Here is a 23,514-nt window from a genome sequence, read left to right as displayed (position 1 = left end):
TGAAAGTTTTCTCGTTTTTAATGAAATAGAAATTGCGGCCAACACAAGCACAAAGCGAAACGGGATCGATCTTTTTTTTATGCACATGTGTAATTAACTATATCCAACTATAAATTCACCTTGAGAACGTAAATGGTGCCCGCTCTCCAAAAGATATTCTAGAATGTGCTTTTCGGGACAAAAATTTTGGGAACCCCTGCACTAGAAGAAGGAAAACGCGACACACTGACGACATTTTGGAAGTGATTCAACATAAGATACTGCATAGAAATTATTAAACTCGCATGAAAACAATCAGAGGCGTAGCTTGGGTTTTCAGCGTCCAGGGACAACTGAAGATTTTGAGCCCCTTTTTTGTGCGCCACGAATGGAAAACACTTCATTCTAAAGTTCCGTACCCTCAATTTGGAGCCCCTTGTATACTGCACCCGAGGACAGATGTCCCCCCTCGCTCCACCCTAGCTACGCTACTGAGAACAATTAATACCATCAACAATGAATGTTTGCTATTATCAGCTCTGGCCAGACGTCAACAATTTTAAAGGAGTTCCATCGACTGAAAATGAGGCCAAGAAAATCGTATAAACTACAGAAGTAATAGGCGGCAAAAGATTTTGAGATATGAGGAAAGAGATATCAAAGAATTAGTATGGAATGATGATCGTGAAATGACAAAAGAGAATTGGATAATCATATAATACTAGCAGATGGTGAAAGCAGCGATAATAAAGAAGATAAAGAGCCATTAACATACAAAAAGTTAAACAAATCATTAAACAAAACGCAGGAACTATCTGATTTTGTAGTGGAGATTAACCCAAATGAAGAAAGAACAAAATATATAATGAGAAGAATTGAAAAATTTCGCATTCCTTACCGCGAAATGTTTAATGAATGGCATTAGACACTGTCCCAAGCAAAAATCACCAGCTTTTTAAGAAAAAAAATGTCTCTTAGAATTAATTGTTTCAGCCATTTTATTAAGTGTAGACCAAAGTAAGACAGACTACAGATACCAAAGTAAGACAAACTTTGCATGTTTGGGGGGCTCGGTCGGTATGAACCTAGGAGAAGGTATGAATCACAACGCTGAATAAAAGATTACGACTTTAGAACGAGTAAATTTGTTTCAAATTATTTATATGCATATTGTTACTTGCAAGAATACTCAATATTGGTATTGAGAAGGAAAACGCTTAACGACAGTATCTTCAATACATCTCTGACGTCATCGGAAGTAGGAAATCGAATGGTATTCACGTTGACTAAATTAGTGCATTCATTTGGCAATAGAGGTAGTATATCTGTTTTTATCTACTAAGAATTGGCAATAAGATGATTTGTTTATAAATATGGCCTTAACGGAAGCTAGTGAAGTTTATTTAATTGTAAATAATATTCCAAAACATTTACATGCTTCCGATCTCCGAAATTTTTTTTCAGCATTTACAGAAACTGGTGGTTTTTTATGTTTTCACTATCGTCACAGACCTGAAGTACAGAAGCCTTCAGATTCTGAGCAGAATAATGATTCTGAACGATCTCGACGTGTAACTAATTGTTGCATTATAAAAGTTGTTGCACATCGTGCAGTAGAATTTATTAAAACTTATAATGGTGAGCATTGGTTAGATAATAAAGGTGAAACTCTTGTTTCTTGCTGCTTCATTAAAAAGATAATTTTATCGGAAGAAACTGATTCGGTGGCTACAGGTTAGTTGATTTCCATTTTTTTATTAATTACGGTGTTTAATAAATGTCGATAGCATTTTATAAAACTATTAGGAACAGCTTGAGTATAGGATCGCAATGTCGCCAAGCCATTAAAAAGCAGGTAAAAAAAAAAAAAAAATACAAGTTAGAAAGCACATCTATTTTCACTTAAAAAAAAAATCTCAGAATTGCACAAAAATGGCATTGCACACACTCTTGACTTTATCCATGTACACTGCTAAAGTCCTAGCTAGTAACCTTTATCGCCTTACCAAAATGTTGCCAAACTACTTGCGGCTGATTTTTAGAATATGGTAACTGGTAGTTTGGCGACATTTTGGAGGCGATAAAGGTTACTACCTGGGACTTTGGTAATAATGTGAGCAGTAAGTACTCAGTTCCGATTACGCATTATTTTGTGTGAGGGAAATGAGAGATCATGGGATATGTCATGTGATATTAATGGACGAATTACGGTTCTTTAATCGGAAAAGGGGGGAAATCGGGAAAAAATCTGGAAATTTTGTATTTGGCTTTATTCTGTGTTGTGTGAAACAGTGTTCGTTAATTTTTGGATCCAATGGCCCTAACTAAAGTGAATTCGAAATGGGTATTTAGTGGGATTGAAAGGGGTAGTAATAAGTGTTTCTTTAAGGTTGTGCGAGATAGAAGTAAAGATGTTTTATTAAGTTATTTATTTTACCTGGTACCTTGCTGTGAACTATAAGTATGATTTTAAAGATCCTGAAACAGGCGCACATATGCTTGCTTTTTATTTAGCAGATGAAATAAGAAAAGTTTATCGGACACGTAATCAAGATTCTGAAGAAGATTAGGTAAGTTGGTATTTTTAATTATTTAAGGTTTGAGGATATTATTTTTATGCATTGTTCTAAATGTAAGGTGGAAGTAAAGTAATTTGGTATTATTGAGAAAATTGTTATTAGCAATGATTTAGTTTAAAGTAATTAGGATTGTAAGCTAATTTTTATTAATTTAATGTATGTGCTTATTTATATTTTAAGTAGTGTTTTTGAATTTAATTATATTTTAATTAAATGATAGTTTTTTTGTGAATTTTATGTTTGTAGGAATTTGGTATACATTTTAGTTGAAGTAAACGTGCATGGAAATAATTTAAATATTTGACACTAAGTGTTTGTAATGTTTGCGGTATGAATTCGTTGGTGACGTTTATAATATAATAGATAATTTAGACGTAAAAGGTTTTGGATATTTTATTTATTTTATACGTGGAAATGTTCATATTTCGAAAGGGTACAGTCAAAAGTCGTTAATTCGAACACCCATAATCCGGAATGATCTATAATCCGGACCTCAAAGCTAAGAACTTTCTGTGCATGCGCCGCGTTGGCACATGCGCACAGGCATTTTACGCGTGCGCGTAAGACCTCGACTACTACGCATATGCGTGTGCGCAAGTGCAGAATACATTTTCGCCTGCGCGTTTAATGTATAACGGATGGTGTAGGCTAAAATTATCTAATTATCTATTTCAGTTAATGTTAATGATTGCGTTGTTCCTTAATCTTCGAATTGGATCCCGCTTACTATTTTTTGCAGACTGTAAGAGCAATTTTATAAAAGTAAACTTGAACTTTCGATTATGTCAAATAGAATTTCCAATGCTGGAACTTCCAAAGGATCTACAAAACGAAAGTATGTTTCGATGTCCAACAAACAAAAAGTGGAATTGCTGCAAAAAATGGATAAAGACATGAAGAATGTGACAGAGAGGTTAGTGAAAACAAAAAAATTTCGATTGACAAGTTAGTCGGTATTCTCGGCACAGTAATTAATGGGACTTGAACAGCGGAACTTTGTAACTGAACAAGAAATTATGTCTTTTTATAGAATTAAAGAGAAAGTATTATCACATAAAATGAAGCAACTTAAACAACTTACATTGAGAGAAATGTTTAATAAAGTAAACAAATAAATATTAAGCTTTTTTTTTTTTTTTTTTGTAAATTTTGATACCCTTTAGATCATAATTGTTCTTTATTTCATAAATTACAGTTTCATATTTTTAATTTTAGAATTTCTGCATGCCATCTTACGAGATTTAAACTGATGATCTATAATCCGGAATCGCCGAAGTCCCGACGAGTCCGGATTAACGACTTTTGACTGTATATACTTTTTCGTTATTAGGTAATTTCATATATGTTCTTATTAACGGGTTTAAAGATTCAGAAAATTGTCATGCATTTTCGTGAAATTTTTCTAATTTATGAGAAAAAAGGAGTGTATGGTGAAGAGTGTGCGCAATGCCATTTTTGTGCAATTCTGGGATTTTTTTTTTTTTTTTAAGTAAAAATAAGGCGACGTGTACATGGTTTAGTGATATTTTAATTAAATGATAGTTATTTTGTGAATTTTGTGTTTGTAGGAATTTGGTATACGTTTTAGTTGAAGTAAACGTGCATGGAAATAATTTAAATATTTGACACTAAGTATTTGTTATGCTTGCGGTATGAATTCGTTGGTGACATTTATAATATAATAGATGATTTAGAGGTAAAAGTTTTTGGATATTTTATTTATTTTATATGTGGAAATGTTCATATTTGGAAAGGGTATATACTTTTTCGCGATCAGGTAATTTCATATATGTTCTTTTTACCGGGTTTAAAGATTCAGAAAATTGTCATGTATTTTCTTTAAATTTTTCTAATTTATGAGAAAAAAGCAGTGTACATGGATATAGTGAAGAGTAAGCGCAATGCCATTTTTGTGCAATTCTGGGATGTTTTTTTAAGTAAAAATAAGTCTGCGTGTACATGGTTTATGTGTATGTGTTATTTTGAAAAACGCGTAAGGAGTATGGTATTGTGCACTTTTTCCCAATTTTGCAGTGAATATTTGTCATGATTAAGCAGTTTTGTTAGATAAAATTTCTAGCATAAGTGTAATTTGACTAGTGGATTGTTGGAAGAAGTGTTCAGTAGATAAAAAGAAAAGAAACATGTCTTTACTTCGTGAAGACAAAATGGCGGCGGGAAAAATAAATAGAGGGTTGCTGTAGGAGAGTTGGTCGCCAAAAAAACACCAAGTTACCATAATGTAAAGATCAACCCAAAAAATATATGTAATATATTCAGGAGCAGAAGCAATGACCAGGAAATTGGAATTTGGATGGCATAGAAATGTTGATTAAATTTTCAATTTTATTTCAGGAAATATGTTGCGGCCACAATCAAGTTAGCACATTAATCATGCCTATACCGAGAATTTTTACATTTTAGATAAATCTGCAGTAAGAAATGAGGAGCAGACAGATAGCAGTTCGACCAAGCCATAGCGTAGAAAGCAAGTGCATTATTTTCTGGGTGAAATCTTATTCAGACTAAGTTTTGGTTCTCAAAGCATTCTGATTGAACAGTTAATATTGCTCTAAAATTACTATTGGCTGGTTGAGTTTTAGTTCCAACGGTCGTCCCCATTCCAAAACCGGGGCAAAATCTAAACTTACCCATCAACTACAGACCAATTAGTCTGCTTTCCTCACTCACAAAAGTATTTGAATATATCTTACTTAATCGCCTGAATGAATTCTGTCGAGATCAGAACTTAATCATCCCGGAACAATTCGGCTTCCGACCTAAACACTCCATGGTACACCAGTTACTACGTGTAGTGGTTCATTCATGAACACTTTCATAAGCACGAGAATACTGGAATTGTCTATCTTGACATAGCTAAAGCCTTTGACAGGGTTTGGCATGAAAGACTTATTTACGAGCTCATGCGACTTGGGTTTCTGGCTCACATCATTAAAATTATTAGCTCGTACTTAGCCGGACGAAGCTTCCACGTACGAGTTAACCACAAACTCTCCTCTCCCCACCCAATCCATGCTGGATGTCCTTAGGGCAGTTTTGTCTCACCTCTGCTCTTCAATATCTATATCAACGACGTGCCTAAGGCACCTAGTATCGATTTATCTTTATATGCAGACGATACGGCCATCCTAACTCAACATACCAACATCACCACGGTAATCTCTACATTACAAAGTTACCTTTCAGCCTTAGAACTCTGGCTCGGGTTGTATAAAATCCAAATTAATGTCGCTAAATGTGCTGCCACTTTATTCATCTGAAGAAACATCCCTCGTTTAGATAACCTAATTTTCTTCGGTGAACCTATTCCCTGGGTTACTGCTTACAAATGCCTTGGTGTTTTACTAGACTGAAAATTAACTTGACAACTTCACATTCAAAAAATTATTGCGAATGAGGAAGCTGTCAAAGCCAACCGGCGTCCCTTTTTCACTAAAAATAGCGACCTGTCACTTGATAGCAAGATCTTCCTTTACAAATCTATCATAAGGCCTACTTACGCGAGTCCCATCTTTGGCTCAGCTGCTCTGACTAACCGTAAACACGTTCAAATTTTTCAATGAAAATTTTTACGGCAGATATTAAATGCTCCATGGTTCATAAGGAACGATGACATTCATAACGACCTCAAAATTATGCCCATTAATTGCTTTATACAGCGACTTTCGGAAAGATTTTTCAAAAACATCCATCTTGTTAGAAATCCGGTATTACATACCCTGCCGGTATATGATCCTGCGGTTGCCTCTTCTAAAAAGCAACGCAGAACAATCTTACAACCTGATTATGCTCAACTACCTTTTAAACGGCGCCGGTATTGGAATACAGACGCCCAAGTGGATGCTTACCTCTCATTCCTAAACCCCAACCGCCCCCGCATTAACAAGGTAAGGTCATTCACTGGAGGAACCCTGTTCTTTAACTTTTTAAGAAGAGTCTTCTAACGTTTCTTTAACAAGGGACAACTTATCTCTGCAGCCGCACGCGACTGCACTTAATTTCTCAATAGCTTCTTAAAAGCTTCTTTTCTACCCGCTAAACGGATTGCTTTTGACCCCCCTAAGGGGGCCTTTAAACGTTGCACTAAATAGTGACCAAAAATTTTCTTCTCCTCCATCAGCTGTATGTATCACACTAAACTGCTACTGGAACCCGCCCAACGGGTTACCCCCACAGCCCTTTTTGCCCAACTCTCCGGATTGCTTGTCCTAAGGATTTTATTTTGCTGTTGATATCAAGAATCAAGGAAATGTATTGCACCATTTTATTCTTTTCAAAATTTTTTGAATGTTGACTCCTCTCTGAAAATTTATTCCTGGCCCTTTTTAGACACGAAATCTAATTTAAAGACTTTCTAAGAGTTTTCCTTTTTTCTCATGCGGAAGGCATTATCTAAAAAGCTTTTATTTTTATAATTAGGCTTCAAAATTTTCCCTTATTAGATGACCCCCTCTCTTGATGTAATTATTTCATCTCTGATGATGTGGAGTTAAAGGTCTAGCCTAGCGCACTCCATAAATTAACTTCCTTGATCCTTGATCCTTTTAGTTCCATTTACATCATCATAATTACGTAAGAATCATATGACATAGAATAGTCTCGAAATGATGCAGTGCAGAGAGGGGTTACTATTTTTAGAATAGAGAAGGGAAATTTATGTTGCTAATTTAATAAGATTCTTTATTTTTCTTACATATTCCCCTCCCCCCTTCAAGAAGAAAAAAGTGTAGCAACAGAGAAACCTTTTTAAAGAGAAAGCATTAAAGCACTAGTAAATGAAAAGTCATAAAATTCTCACAATATAAAGTATAATTTATAAACATCAATTTTTTAAAATAAATTTTTAATTTTTAGAGTCACTGAATGTTTTAGCATTTCAGTCCAATAGTCTTTTTGTTTGAGAGTTCACTATAATCATAATTCTTCAGGAAAGGTTCTTGTTATCACAGAATATCACAAAATAAACTTTTACATAATCATTACTTATAATTAAATGTAATGCACATAAATACTATTTATGATATGAATTTCTATACTGATAAATTATATTTTAACACCATAAATATAATAGAAGTAACAGTTTCAGAAATTGTGGTTTCACCATTATTATCTTTCATTTAAAATTCCTGATTTTACCAAACTGGAAGGCCTCACAATACTTCTAAAGAAACATATCCATCAATAGGACTGTCCTCTTGAGCTAACCAGTGTTTTCTCTGCACTGGTGGCCCAGGGTGCCTAGGCAGTTACTTGAAAAGGCCTCCGTTCCTTACATAAGGTAACTGGCCTTTGAGAACTGCACTAATACATTCCACAATAAAAAAGGTATAATAATATTAAAAAAAAATTACACACACTCATAAAATAAGAGCCTCCAACATTATCTAACATGAAGAGGATAAAAGGAACAACTGTACAGAGGTAATTACAAGCCTCTGTTTTAGGAACCACTTCCTTGACATACTCTATACTTAACATACAATCACCCATAAATTTTAACATATATTTACAATACTTCATATTACTTGTCTGTACTAATTTCACTTATTTTTTACATCTAATTCATTTTTAGAATAATTATAAAATTCGTATTCAAAATTTTCAACAAAATTTCAAAAATATAAAAACTTATCTTAACAGCCTTCCCTAAAAATAATTAAAAATCTAAGAATTCTTTATACACTTTACTAAATTATTAGAATTCAAATTTCTAATATCATTAAATTACATTTTTTCATATCACAGGGTTACATTTTTAATGTTCAATATATTAAGAAAAAATATCAGTTCCCAATGGAGATTCAATTATTCAAAAGCAGAAAAGAAAATAAATTTCTGACACCTACTTTAAGTGTAAATTTAATCCCATAACTGCGAAAGAACAATCTAAATTATTCGCACATAGCCAGATCAAGATATGCAGTTCGATGACCTTGAAAGCACTGGAATAATTTGAAACGTTGGCACACTCAGAAAACATTCATCATTTTACTATAAACAAATGCTAAATTAATTTTGAAAGGCTGGCACTAGATTTCATTTTTAAAAACTTGCAGCAAACCTTATTATTCAAAAAAATTGTTTTTCCACATTTTGATATCCCTGTTCAAAGTTGCACTTTTTAAATCACTGTATATGCTAGATTAAATTTCAAAGAAAGTTTGTGTAAAATGTAGTAATAAAAGTAAAAACCATAATTTCAACAGTGCTATTCCAAATGATGAAAGTATTACATATAAATATGAAAATTAGTTTGGTGTAAAATTTTAAGATTTATGATTATTCGTAATATTTTATGGGTATATAACATTTTTATAATTGTGATCTAGTATGAAAAAAGTTTTGGAAATCCTTCCCTGGAGTATCGAAATTGTGATGTGAATATTTCAGTAAAAAGAACTTCTCCAGATTGGACTCAAATCATCATAGGACTTTAAAAATTATTATTAAACTCAAAATTTTACATACTATAGTTTTATTGTTCAAAAGCAAATATTATATTTTGTATGTTTCAAAATTATATATCTCATGTTTTGCTACTCTAATGCTTTTTCTCTCAAAAAGGCTTCTCTATAGCTCTGCCTTTTTTTTTTTTTTTTTTTTTTTTTTTTTTTTGAAAGGGGGAAATGTGTAAGATAAAAAATATGAATGCAAACTTCTAACTTTAATTCACTACAGCCTCTTTTATTTTCTATTTTCATTTGGAAACTTCATCTATCTGTCCTAAAAATAGCGCTTAAGTCTAAACTGCGTCATTCAATTAATCATGCGATCTTACGTAACCCTTAATGCAGATGCCTCTTGATCAATCACCAAATTGCAAACCAACACCTTTTCTCTTTGTGTGCTTCCATTTTGCATAACTACGCACCACTTCAGCTTTGCTCTCTACTGTGCTAACGTGTAATTTCGCTGGCTTGCTTTCTATCTCAACAATATCAAAAATGTAAATCTTCTGTGGAAAGGCATGACTGGTGTGTAAAATGTGCCAATTAATTGTGGCCACAAATTATCAATTGCAAATAAAAATGGAATTAAATCTGCCTCGACTGCCAAGTTCTTTAGATATTACCAAGTTAACATTACTAGCATACTGCACAATCAAAATTCTTCAATATGGATCTAAGCACGCTTCGACACTGCTCCGGCTTTTCCATGCGCTTTTACTATTTCATATATAATCTCAATAAATTGCATTTTAAATCAAACAAGGAAATAACATAAGAATGGAAATACATGTTATGTAATCTAAACAATACAAAAAGGAAATATCGACTTATTTAAAAATTTCTGTTTCTTCGGTATGTGAGACACAAAGAATTCCTTAACAGCATCCCAAAACTGTTTAAAATTATCTAAACTAGAATCTCTATACTGCCGTCGCCACATAAATTCACAAAAGTAAAAATGAAAAATATTCTCTGTACTGCCGGACTGTCGATGACATTTCTTTCAAAAGTCTTTTTGTATTACACTCCACATACCTTTCATAGTGTTGATATGAGCTCTGGTTTCCAAATCCTTAAATCTCACTGCTTAATTTACTGAGAGGTGAACGAAGCCATTTAAATCTTCATTTACACACCAGTCAATCAATGTTTTCTTTCCCAGTCATTCTAAAGTGTACAGAAAATTCAGGTTAATTGTACCACCAGCAGGCATTTTATTGCGTAAAGCACAAAATAAGCAACATACTTCCCAACCAACATCCAACACATAAATAAGCCCTTATAAATATTTTTCCATTAGTCAAATTCATCGCAATCACACAACTAGTCATGTCACAATAGCGTTTCCATAACATTCAAATACTCATATTACCATAAATGAAACATCTTGATGCTAAATGAAACAACTTTGCAATAATCCAAGGGGTACCCTAAAATATAGACTAACCGAGCTTACTTATCATAATAGGAGTAATTAAATATTTTTAAGTGACCTTATTTAAAAATACATTTGTTCATGAGAAGTGTGGCTTTTCTTAAAATAAGATTTTTGTTTTCAAATCAAATTTCAGCATAAATGATATTGGTATCATCCTAAAGATCTGTGTTAGTTTTAGAAAGAACATAAATTTGTGTCTCAGCTTCTGAAAGTAATATTTTCTAAATTACTTATCCAAAATATTAAAATTTAACATATGACATTTGTTAAATGCCATATAGTGTGGTAATTATTAAGCATTAATTCTTTTCCTAAAAGTATGTAAAAGATAAGGAATTTTATCTGTGTAAATATTAAGGTTTATGATTGTAGTCTATTGTTTAGCTGTAGGCATAAAATTTTATTAATGATGCATTTCTAAAATTAGTAGATCTGTTATTTTGGTAGATTTTTCTTAATATGTAACTTTGTGTATCTTGAAGGGGGTGTATACATACTTGTGTACATAAAATTAATATAAATTAAATAAATTATACGTATCAAATGAACAGATATAACAAAGAAAAGGATTATTTATTTTTAATTTTATTTATATTTAGGGTTGAATTTTGATTTATGTAAGCATATAGATATGAAAAAGTTTGTCTTTGTTATTATGTACTTTTTAAAAGATAAAAGTGGGTACATGTTTTATATTGATGAATCTTATTTATATATTTTATTTTTTATTTTAGGTTCAACATCTTGTAAAAGAGGAACTATTAATGCAAATTTACCACTTCATCGAGAGAAATTCACTCGCAGTGATTTGGACTCATTAATTGAGATGCATCCTCCAACATTCATGCCTAATGGAAATGTAGGAACAAAAACAAGTCATTTTCTTGAACAAATCAAAGCTTGCAGGTTACCTCCGTCCCTTATCTCCAAACTTGGTCTACAGTTTCCCAGAAATCGATCTAAAAGAATTTATGGAAATGTACCCTTTGAATACAAAAAGAGCAAAAATTCTTCAAATGCTACTACTTCTTTCATGCCAAAAGTGCTAGACAACATCCATTCTAAAGAATCTTGGAGTTTTCATAAAAATACTGATATAATTAAATCTTCAGAGCAGAAAAATGAGGTTTGTAATATTTCATCACAGCTTATCTTAATTTTTTAGTATTATATCTGTAATTAATTTATGATTGTGGCAGAATAGAGACTATTTAATTCATATTAAATTATTGAAATATTTTTTGCCATTTAAGATAAATATATAGATTTTCCTTCTTTTACAGTATGTGTCAAAATATACAGTACTGAAGCTTGTGCATCTCGAACACGTGTGTGCATTTGTCGACTGGGCTTAGCTCCAGCTGCACGTGTTTGCAGTAGTAAAAAGGAAGTTGTGTTGTGCAGTTGTTGTTGGGTGTGGATCATTTGATGGAGGAAAAAGTATTCATAGTTGAACGTTATTTCCACTTATACGGAAGCTGTCATAAAAGTGGACTAAGTTTCAAAAAGGTGGTAGAACAATTTCTAGAGGAGTTTAATAACACAACACCAAGTAACACAGTTATGCTGTCTATTACAAAATTTCACCGGCCTGGTAATGTGCTGTGTCAATGGAAGGCAAAGTCTAGCCAGCCAGTAACTGTTTCAACAAATGTGAATCACGCATATGTTCTCCCACAGGTGCTGCATTTTCCCTGGTAAAGACTACGACAAACAGCCTTGAAACTGAATGTCAGCAGTACTTCCATTTGCCAATTGTTTAAAAACATAGGTGGGTTTCCGTACCAGATACAGATTGATCAATGCTTGACAGAACCAGATATGCGAGCCAGGATGTGTATTGTGGAACATTTTTGGCCATGGCATACAAGATCCAGATTTCTTGAAGAATTTATGGTTCTTCGATGAAAGTCACATTCACTTGAATGGCTATATCAATTGCCAGACAACTCGCTTCCTTGGTTTTCTAGCAGCCCAGTGTTATCATCCAGAAACTGCTACATGTTGCATTTTGACGATATGGCATGCCATCTCAGCACATGATTTATAAGCCCGCTATTTCATTGAAGATGAGAAAGGGATTTAGTGATTACCGTCGCCCAAGAATGCTACAGAGATTTAGTGATTGAGCCATTTATTCAGGATTTGAGAAGGTTCTGTCGTGCAAGGAACATTCAGATAAATAGAAGGTGGTGTCAACAGGATGGGGCGACCAGCCATGCTGCAGGAAAATTTTCCAAGATGAATCATTTCACGTGGTACTGACTTCCTATACTCATTCTATTACCCCGATCTTACACCAACTGATGCCTACTTGTGGGGAATGTTAAAGGAGAGTGTGTTCAACTGTGAAGATTCACCAAGAACTGTGCCTGCATTATGTGAGCAAATCATCTCTCCTTTTGCAGGAGTCTACAGCAACCTTTGTTGCAGGATATATTTGAGAATCTGTGTGAACAATATGAAGGTGTGAGGTGGTGCACACTTTGAACAGTTGCATTATGCATACCATGGTAAATTAACATGCTAATAGTATGTGCGTATGCTAATTTTTTTCAGGAGAAATAAACTCACAAATGACAATAATGTAATTTTGTTCATCTTTTCATTTCAGTATTGTATATTTTGGCGCATATTGTACTTCAATTTCGATTTGTTTGTTGATATTATAAATTGGAAGTTAACTGAAATTAAATGTAATAAACTGAAAAAGAAGATTAATATGGTTACACCACAAGTAAATTTAATTTGCTTAAATATATAAAATTAAAAGGTACTTTTCCGTTTCGCCGGCACAAATCTCACCAAGCAGACTTTGTTGGCAACAACATACAGTATACACATAAAAAATGTTAACAAATGTTAATTCTAAGAACTTTTTATTTTGAAGGCATAAACATTTGAATATGTTTTAACATTTTGTAAAAAGCCAATAAATAAAGACAATAAATTTGTGAAAAGACATTCATGATTCAAATTCGTGATTCTCTGATTCGTATCACTTGATCCCAAGTGATCTCATCTCACGTAAACTATGCTACAAAAATCTAATTCTATCAGTAATTATCTACTTTAATTTCAAGTTAAATCTTAATTTGGATTACAAGTTTAAATGCAAGAATTATTTCAATTTCGTATGGATAGCTTACTTAGAAATTATGTAAAACCACAGTGCTTTACTTCGCTAGTGCATTCTCATTAGAATTGATGAATTTAACACTTGATTTTGCCTTTTCTATATTTTCGCCTTCATGTGAGCGGAGTGATTGCATTCTAATTAACTTAATTCCCGCAAATTGTCTAAGCACATAAAATTTAACTATCTTGTAAAAATTCTATGTAATTGTATGCCAGCACTGAAAGAAACCATCAATCTGATAAAAAATGGCTGCAACTTGTTTTGAAAATGAAGGTAAATGGTTATCAGTGAAGATATTCCTTTTGACATCAGTTGTACCATTATTGGCGACTTTATTGTTTGCACCGGCAAAACGGAAAAGTACCAATTAAATAAATGTGCCACTTAATGTAATTTTTTAGAATTGTCATTTTTTGTCTAGGTTAAAAATTTTAGTTTTTATAAAAATATTTCTTATTGTATGTGCCCTAAGATCACCAAATGTGGCGATATGTGTTCTGCGCTGGTTTCTGGCGCGATTGCGTGTTGTATGGCAACCCCTTTGATGTTGAATACTCTTTTGCTGGAGTGTTTTAATTGCTGGTTGGTTCGTGTTGTGTGTGTTTTGAAATGTTGCAATGAGAGACGTGGTTGCAAGAGGGTCTGGGAGATTATTTTTAGTGGCTGTGCATGACAGAAATAAGGAAATGCTGATGCAGTGTATTAAAGATGGATTGAGCCTTGTACAACTGTTTTTTCGGATGGCTGAAAATCTTACAAGGATTTAGGAAAAGAAGGTTTTGAACATTTATTTGTGAACCATAGTATGAATTTATAGATAGTGTGTCTGGCTGTCATATAAATATGATAGTGATTATGTGGCGGCATGAAATTGGTATTTCTGCTGTTTGAAAAAGCATTCATTCATGGTATGTGCATTTTATTTTATTCTTGTTCTTATATTGTAGAATGCTATGTTCATTGTTTTTTAGTATAAATTTTTGTCATTATTGTTTTTTTTTTTTGAATTTTTTAAAATTTATTTTAGTTTATTTTGTTGATTAGTGCATAGTGCCTAGATTGTGCAATTCGTAGATGTTTTTTTAAGTTGAAACAGAATGCTGTGTGCATGGTATTCTTTAAAATTGATTGATGTTACGTTAATTTATTAATGCGAGGTGTGCGTAGTTCGTAGATTTTTTTGCTGCCTAGATTGTGCAATTCGTAGATGTTTTTTAAAGTTGAAACAGAATGCTGTGTACATGGTATTCTTTGAAATTTATTGTTATTATGTTCATTTATTAAAGCGAGGTGTACTGCCTATATTGTGCAAGTCATAGATTTTTTTTTAAGTTAAAACATATTGCTGTGTACATGGATTCTTGTCAAATATTTTTGGTTAGAAACTTTACGTTTTTGTTATCTAAATTTTTTGCTTTTGTTTCGGATTTTTAACTTAAATTGTGTGTTCAAAATGTGGTTTTTGGAGACATTTTAGGCTTAAAGTTTGAAATGTAGACAAAAAATTTAGATAGTAATATGGCACCATGGAGTTTCTCGCCAAAAATGTTTGCCGAGAAATTTGCCGACTTGAGGGCGTATATAAGAATAGTTCCATATGTATTATAGCCAAAGCCCAAAGTGTGACCCCCTTTGTAAATTGGTCAGTCAATATAGGCAAAGCTTAAAATATGTGACAATTTATGATTACGTCAGGCTTCAGCCTGCTACTTCTAGATTTCTCCAAACAAAACTGAAATCATCATTACTTCACTTTAATTTTTAACAAAATTGATATATTCTTGGTAAATAAAAGATATTTGCTATATAATAATTCATCTTTTAAAAGCTTGATATATGTATCATTAAAGCAGAACTGGAAGCAGGCTCATCTTCAAGGTAGGGGATGTAGACAGCAACCTAGGGAGTTGATTTTTTAAGTACACCAGCTTAATTGTTCTCATAAGCTAGAAAATATCGTGATGGACTTGTGTAATGATTAAAATGCAGTAATTCTTGACATTAAGTGTGCTGAAGAGTGGAGTTGAATATCCCAAAGGCATAAAACAAGAAACAATGCCTCTTATATATTAGAAGGGTAAAAAAGCTGCACCTGAAAGCCTGTGTGAATCATAGTATACGATACTTGGATGTTGAAAGGGAATGCTGAATGTAATTATATCTCTGGTATTGTTGGTCATGTTTTACCACTGTAATTTTGCTAGTCTAAGGCTAGCTTTAGACAGATCATGTTATTTCTGTGTGAGGGATAATCATTAATTTTCGAATTCACTTTTATTCCTCATCTAAATATAATATCTTTGATTTTAAATTTCTTTTGCATCTTTCTGCTGCTATAGTTATTTTGTATTTATTTTAAAGTATTAGTTATTTAATTGCAAATATCATCAAAGTTTATTTTAAAACAATAAAATACATACAGTTCAAGTGAAGATCCCATATATTTCTGTAATGTCATTAAAACATTGCCATTCTGTTCACTGTTGGTGGAACTGACTAAAAAGTGAAGGAAATAAAGCAATCTGGATATGAATATAGAAAAAAGGAAGGCTAAGGTGGAAGAAGAAACTAAAAAATTATCCATTACTAAATTTGTATAATATGAAACAATTGCAGGAGCTGAAAATATGGAGTCTAGTATTGGGAAGTCAAAATAATAAATAGCATTTAAAGTCAGCAATAAAGGTTTCATTGTTTTATGAAAAGTGGGTAGTATAAACAATGATAGTGAAAACACATTTCATATATGATTTGACAAAGCTTCACTATCTGCTGATAAAAGTGTTCAGGTCTGCCTATGCAGAAAACTGAATGCAAATCTGAGTGTCATGCTTTCAGCACAGAATCTGAATAGCTTGATAATTTATCAGATCCATCAATGTAGCTGTTACAAACTTGAGATTATCTGCTAATATTAGAACTAAAACCATAAGAAAATTATGTGTATCGTAGAGATAAGAATAGTGATAATTTTCTGTCAGTTTGTTTATGAGAATTTAGGGAAACAGTGAGTAAGATGTTTAGTACATTGAAAGAGTACTAATGGTGAACTGAAAAACATACAAGCAGCATCAAAAAGCAACTAGGTATGTCAAAGCATATGTCCGATGGATTGAAGCAGAAAGATGATTGAAAGAGAACATGGGCATTGATGTCAGCAGAATGGGAAAAAAACTGATGGTGAAGGAATGTACTGGAAATGGTTTCTTAAGAGACTAATGACAATTCTTCAATATTTTGTCAAAACTGACTCAGCTTTAAGCAGAGCAAGCAGCAAGTTATTTGAAAAAGGTAATGGGAATCTTCATTAATTTGTCTGGTTATTTGAACCGATTGACTCTGTACCATGGAAGTATATCTGGAGAATTATGGCAGATCAAATGAAACAGGCTTTTTATTTAGGGAAGAACATTCAAAACGAACTTCTTTTAATGGGAGCAAAATTTATCAAAAGCAAAGTCAGTATGACAAAATATTATTCTGTCATCCTCGATTGCATACCAGATGTAAGCCATAACGAACAAATGTCTATGACAATAAGATATGTTGAAAGGAGCAGGAATATTTTCAAACCTGTAGAATGTTCCATGGAGTTTCTGGAAGCCAAAGATACTGCTGATCTAGGATTGAAAGCATTATTGTTGGAATCTTTGAACCAGAATAATATTTAGCTTGATAATTGTAGGTCAGGGATATGAAAATAGTGCCATTATGAAAGACAAACATGTAGACATTCAATGGAAGATTTTGGATTTGAATTGCAATACATTGTATATTCAATATATTGTATATGTGTAGCGTGTCTTTTTAAATTTAATATTCAGTGGTGCTGCTAAATCATTTTCCAAAACAGTATTTTTATTCAGAATTCTTTACTGTGTCAATAGTTTTTTCCTCTGAATTAGTGAATAGATGGAAAATTTTGAAGGTACTTTCTTCAGTGACAAGACCTTGATCAATCATATTTAATGTAGTTAGCCTAGATACCTTTAAGCAATATACTAGGCTATTCTAGGTCATTATGTATTCTTAATAGATCATTTGATGAACTTTTTATCTATTGGTCTGTTTACATATTTCCTTTAAATGAGATTTTTTGGTTATCTGTTTCTGTCAAAGTGGTAGGTCTGCTTCTTTTGCTTACATGTGATTTTTGTGATCTTTTATTTTTATTTATTTATTTATTTGCAGTCTTTTAGCATTTCAGCATATCAGCACTTTTTTCATAAGGTAATGGAGCATTTTTAAAAACTTTTTTGTCTTTTTATTGGAGTTATTGCACTGAATATTAAAAACTGTGTAATTAACAAAAATATTGCATATTTAAAATAACAGATAATATTAGCATGTGTTAGTTCATGTTTTATACCAAGGTCTGCTTTTAAATTCATTGTTGTGATGCTTTTTGTAAATATTTTCTCTTAAAATGCACCATTGAGTTAAAAATATTCATTTTTAACACAGTTATAAAGTCCAGTGTATTTTAGCTCAGAATTTATAAAGCTTACTGTAATCGGAATTAGATGAATTGAATCAATTGAAATCAATTGAAATTTTTTTTTAAATGTAACCTATGTAACTTTTGTGTGCAGGAATCAGAATCTGAGGAGGAAGAGTGGGATCGACATGAGGCCCTTCATGAGGATGTCACAGGGCAGGAAAGAACAAAAGAAAGACTTTTTGAAGAGGAAATTGAACTAAAATGGGAGAAGGGTGGCTCTGGTTTAGTTTTCTATACAGATGCACAGTTCTGGGATGCTCAAGAAGGAGATTTTGATGCCAAGACTGCAGATGACTGGGATATTGATATGAGCATATACAATGATTTTGGTAAGAAAGTTCTCTTTATGTTGGATGATGTTTTGATCAAGTTTGATTTTTCTAAAACTCAAAATTTGGAACATTTTTCACTAATGGATAAAATAAATTGAAAATAAGAACACTTTTTGCTATGTAAATCTCAAAATCCTTTTGTTAGGAAGGCATATAAATGTCAAACAGAACAGTGTTTGAATTAATATTTTTCATAAACTGAGTAAATGAATCATTATTCATTGTTACCTACCATAGCTAATCTAATCCCCAGGCAAAAAACAGCCCATTTCCCCATTTATTTAAATTAGAAGTAGGATGAATCCAGAATTTTATTGAAGCTGAATTGTGAAAATTCTTAGATCTTTTGGATTCTTTGTGTAAGAATAATGTTGAAAAAATTGTTTGTCATATCACTCCATAAGCCAGTCTCAAGCTATCATGGGATAATGAAAAATAAATAGGAGGGGAGGGGAATCATGTACCCAAAATGGTCGAATATAAAAACAAACTTGTGTGACATGTGTAATGAGCATTGGCATTGGAAGTTATATGTGTTCAGTTCCTGTGGCTGTATTGAATATTACAAAGATATATGAAAATAAAGATTACACATTTAATTTAATGGTGTGTTTATCTTATTAATGTCTCCTGTACAAGGGTGTGACTTAATTAAAAAAATTATGAGTGTAAATTTTGAAGTCTATGTTTTAATGAAAAGTAAATTTGAGAATAGAATACGGTTTTTAAAAGCACACCTATATTTATTAAGATACAAACAAAATCTAGTGAATGAAATACATATTTAATTTTGTGGTTCATTTCCTCAGTCTTATCTGACAAAAAATATTTGAGTAGTAATTGAATTTTTTTACATTCTTCCAGAATCGTAAATTAATGCAATTATAGAGAGAAAATTATTATTTCCAGAGTTAATACAGATGAACGCTAAGCATAAAAGGCTAAATTCAGAGAATTAAGAGTATGGTTCTCAGAGTCAACACAAAGGGACCTTGGTGATGCAAGTCCACTGATGTTGCAACAATCACATTATCTTTTTAATGAATATTTCTGTTACATCACAGAAAAATCATCTTTCTGAAATTTTAATTCAAAATATTTTAATTTAGGATTCAAAAGATCTCAAAGTTTTTAATTCTTAAATCTTTTTCAAGATTAGTAGAGCTGAGTATGCCATTTCAGGTGGCTGATGATTATTTGATCTCGGCCACAAGATAGAAGCTGAAGGAAATGTTGCATATAAAACTGGATTTTTTTTTTTTTTTTTTTTTTTTTTTTACTTCTTTGTACGAAGTAAAGGAATTATTGTAATCACGAAAAATTATGAGTGTTATATTTTAATTAAAATATCCATTTTGACCACTATCGAAAGCAAATGTTGTTTTTGCATGACATCTGTATGTAAGGACAGAATAAAAGACTCTTTTTACCAAAATGGGCTGCAAAAAGGATTTAAAATGGATTCAGAAGAGATTATTTCATGATGTCTTGAAACCCAAAAATGTATACACACACTCTGTTACTTGGCTCTGTGAGCTCGTTTATATATATAAACTCGGCGTCTAGGGGATTTCTACGCTGACGACACACATTTAGGTGACTAAGTATTTATTTAGATATTGATGGAGATACAGTGATGAGTATTTACAAATGAAAAAAAAAAAGAGTTATAATTGAAAAGTAAATAGGTTCGCCATCTATTAATATGTCTTAGTCGAAAATATGACTTTTCTCTTTCGCTTTCCTCGTCCATTTCTCGTGTCACTGCAATGCCGTTCGCTGTGTTGAGTTGTTGCACTCCTGCTACTCACACTCGGGTATCCTAACACGACAGGGCCTCCTGGCGATGATGGAGTTACAAGAAAATCTGAAAAGAGTAAATAAAAAAAGGTCGTTTGGATGGGAACCATCATGGAACATCCTGAGTAAAAAAAAAAAGGAAACGTCATTTGCTTGGAGTGTCAATTGATCATCCTGGAACATCTTGAGGGAAAAAGAAATGTCACTTCTCCAGACTATCTTTAATGCTGAAGCATCTTTAGGAGCATATCTGGGATATCTTGGCAAGGCCAAAAAAAATTAACATTTTAATAAATCTTGTATATATAAAAATTCTTTGTAGAGAGGGAAAAGAAAAAAAAAAAAAAAAAAAAAAACTTTTCAACTGATTAAAAAAAAAATGAAGAGGAAAAAAATGAAAGTTAGTAAATATTAAATAGAATGTCCAATTGTAGAGTATAGCAATTCTAAGTTAAGAGTTCATTGTTGAAAAGGCCATGGTTTCATCAAATCAGCAGCTGTGGAAGTTTTATTCAGACCTTCATGTATTCCGACTTTCCCTACCTCATAGCGGTCATTTGGCTTAACAGCTGTGACTTTGTAAGGTCCAAAAAATCGGGGACGGAGTTTGATTCCAGTTCCAAATTGAAGTGTGACTTGATCACCGACTTTGTATAAGTTTGGTTGTTAGCGGCATTTGTTATATTGACGTCTATTTTCTTCTTGAAGTCTGAGAATATTGTTTTTCACTTCATCGCGTAATCTTTCTTTTTCTTGTAAAGTGGATTGGAAGTGTTTCTCTTCAAATATTTGCTTAATTTTGATATCGTCTTTGTTTTTCAGCTTTATTCCAAAAAGTAATTCAAAAGGCGTGAACTTAGTGGCTTTGAGATGTAGTGCTATTTATGATTCTCTGCACAGAAGTAACATGTTTAAACCACTTTTCGGTATCTTCTAAAGATAGCTTAGTTAAAACAGGAATCAAAATACCATGCATGCGTTCAATCTGTCCATTTGCACGTGTAACGCCCATAGTTATTGTGATGTGTTCAATATTCTCGTCATGACAATAGGTATAAAATTCAGTTGAAGTAAAAGCTGCACCCCTGTCTGAGATAATGTGTCGGGGATTACCAAAAGTTGTTTGCTGTAATTTCAATTTGTCGACAGCAGCTTGAGTGGTTTTTGATTTAACAGGATAAAGCCAAAGAAACTTTGAGAATGCATCAACAACTGTAAAAAGATATTTGTAATTCTTGTTTGTTGACGGCAGTGGTCCCAGAAAATCTATATGATAAGTATCAAGTGGCGTATCGCCTTTTGGAATCGGATGAAGAAAACTTTCTGCTTTACCAGCCTTTCTGGAAGGAAGAATGCAGGGTATGCAGTTCAGAATTATTTTTTTAACAATCGCAGATAAATTAGGGATGTAATATTCATGTTTAATAATGGATTCCGTTTTGAGAGCAGAAAAATGACCTTTAGAGTGAACATTTTGCACTATTTTGGTTTGCATTGCCTGAGGTACAACTAATAAATCTTGGTCTTCAACTATTTTATACAGAACACCATTCTTTAAGGAGTACTATTTTATACAGAACACCGTTCTTTAAGGAGTAGTCATCTAAAGGGGTTTTTTTTCTAAAGTATGTTTGATCCCCGTAATGAAGTCATCACTTGATTGTGCGTCAATAATCTTTGAGTGGCACTGTCAATGGCAATTAACATGACAGGAAAACGACTCAGAGCATCTACATGTTTCATAAAACGTCCAGAGCGGTGTTTTATCGTGTAATCAAAGTCTTCAAGGTAAAGAGCCCATCGAGCAATTCTGGGTGTTATGTATTTTTTAGACATAGTTTTTTTCAAAAGCTGCACAATCTGTAACAATATCAAATTTTGTTCCGGCTAAATAATGTATAAGTTTTTTAAGGGCTTCAATGATGGCTAGGGTTTCTAGTTCATATCTGGAGTATTTCTCTTCATGGGGGGTAGTTTTCTTGCTCATATAGTAAATTGGGTGGAAGGAACCATCAGTGCTTTGTTGCAAGAGACCAGATCCGTAACCGTATTTACTTGCGTCACAATGAAGTTGAAGCGGTAAACCTTGTTGGTAAAGGTGCAAAACAGGATCACTGGAAAGTGCTTCTTTCAGTTTTAAGAAAGTGTGCTGTTGCGCAGGACCAAACTCAAAAGGAGTGGACTCACGTAGTAAGTCACTGAGGGGTTTTGCAATTTTGGCATAATGTTGAATGAATTTTCGAAAGTACCCAGTTAATCCAAGAAAACTTTGAACCTGTTTAGCTGTTTTGGGTTCAAGAAATGACTGTACAGCACGTGTTTTGGATGGTGAAGGACGAATGGTGCTATCTTGAATAACATAACGTAGGAATTCAATTGTTTTCTTTAGAAAGTTGCATTTCTGAAAGTTTATTTCTAGACCATAGTCTGAGGCAAGTTGAAGGACTCGTCGTAATTTTTTAATTCCGTTGTCTTCGTCCTTAAATGTAATAATTAGATCATCCATATAAATTATAACAGTCTGATCACTCATGAGACGTCGGAATATGGTACTGATAAATCTTTGAAAAACGCTAGGAGAGTTGCACAGTCCAAAGAGAACTTTAAGGAATTCATACTGGCCTTCATGAGTAACAAATGCAGTGTATTTGCTGCTTTGGGGATTCATGGGAACATGAAAAAAGCCGTTTTTCAAGTCAAGAGATGTAAAGATCTTAGAATTATGTAAATTATCAAGAATTTGCTCTATAAGAGGTAGAGGAAATTTGTCTTTCACTATTTTCTTGTTAAGACGTCTGTAATCTATACATAGTCAGTAAGATCCATTTCGCTTTTTGCAGAGGACAATAGGGGCAGCAAAATTGGAGCAACTAAGTTTTATAATTCCTTCGTTCAGCTACTGCTAGATTTGAGCTTCTACAATATGTTGTTCAGCTATAGATAAGCAGCGAGGACGTTGACTAACAGGAATTTCATCCGTTAAAATTAAAGACATTTGCAATGCAGTTGTTTGGGTTTTATTAGGTTTGTAAGCCGAAACTAAGTGTTTGATTTGTGAGCGATGATCTGGATTGGTAAGATGCATTAAATCAGGAGAATCAGGTTCATCGAAAATATTTACAATATTAATTAGAAAGTTATGTTCAGGAGTTTCTGCTTCTATTAGTTGAATACCATGTTTTCCAATAGAAAATTCAGCTTGCTGAATACAAGCACTTCCAATAATTGCATCAACAGATAGTAGATTATCTTCAATAACATGAATGTCAGTTTTAA

At 32.8% G+C, this 23,514-nt stretch overlaps 1 protein-coding gene across 3 annotated transcripts in view; it reads left to right on the top strand.

Moving 5' to 3' along the window:
- Positions 1 to 1,324: 1,324 nt before the first annotated feature.
- Positions 1,325 to 23,514, top strand: part of LOC118192900 (G patch domain-containing protein 3-like) — a 33,760-nt gene continuing 11,570 nt past the window's right edge. For all 3 annotated transcript variants that reach the window (XR_004758853.2, XM_035363921.2, XM_035363926.2), the window contains exons 1-3: positions 1,325 to 1,713; positions 11,201 to 11,592; positions 18,198 to 18,435. Coding sequence is in view for 2 of the 3 variants with exons in the window: in XM_035363921.2 (XP_035219812.1) it covers positions 1,353 to 1,713; positions 11,201 to 11,592; positions 18,198 to 18,435 (991 nt within the window). In the remaining variant the exon portion in view is untranslated. The remainder of the gene's footprint in view (positions 1,714 to 11,200; positions 11,593 to 18,197; positions 18,436 to 23,514) is intronic.

The sequence above is a fragment of the Stegodyphus dumicola genome, chromosome 7 (genome assembly GCF_044657685.1).
Source record: "Stegodyphus dumicola isolate Sdum_Otavi_A_Nest chromosome 7, ASM4465768v1".
NCBI classification, from domain to species: Eukaryota; Metazoa; Arthropoda; class Arachnida; order Araneae; family Eresidae; genus Stegodyphus; species Stegodyphus dumicola.
This window is presented reverse-complemented; position numbering and strand designations above follow the sequence as displayed.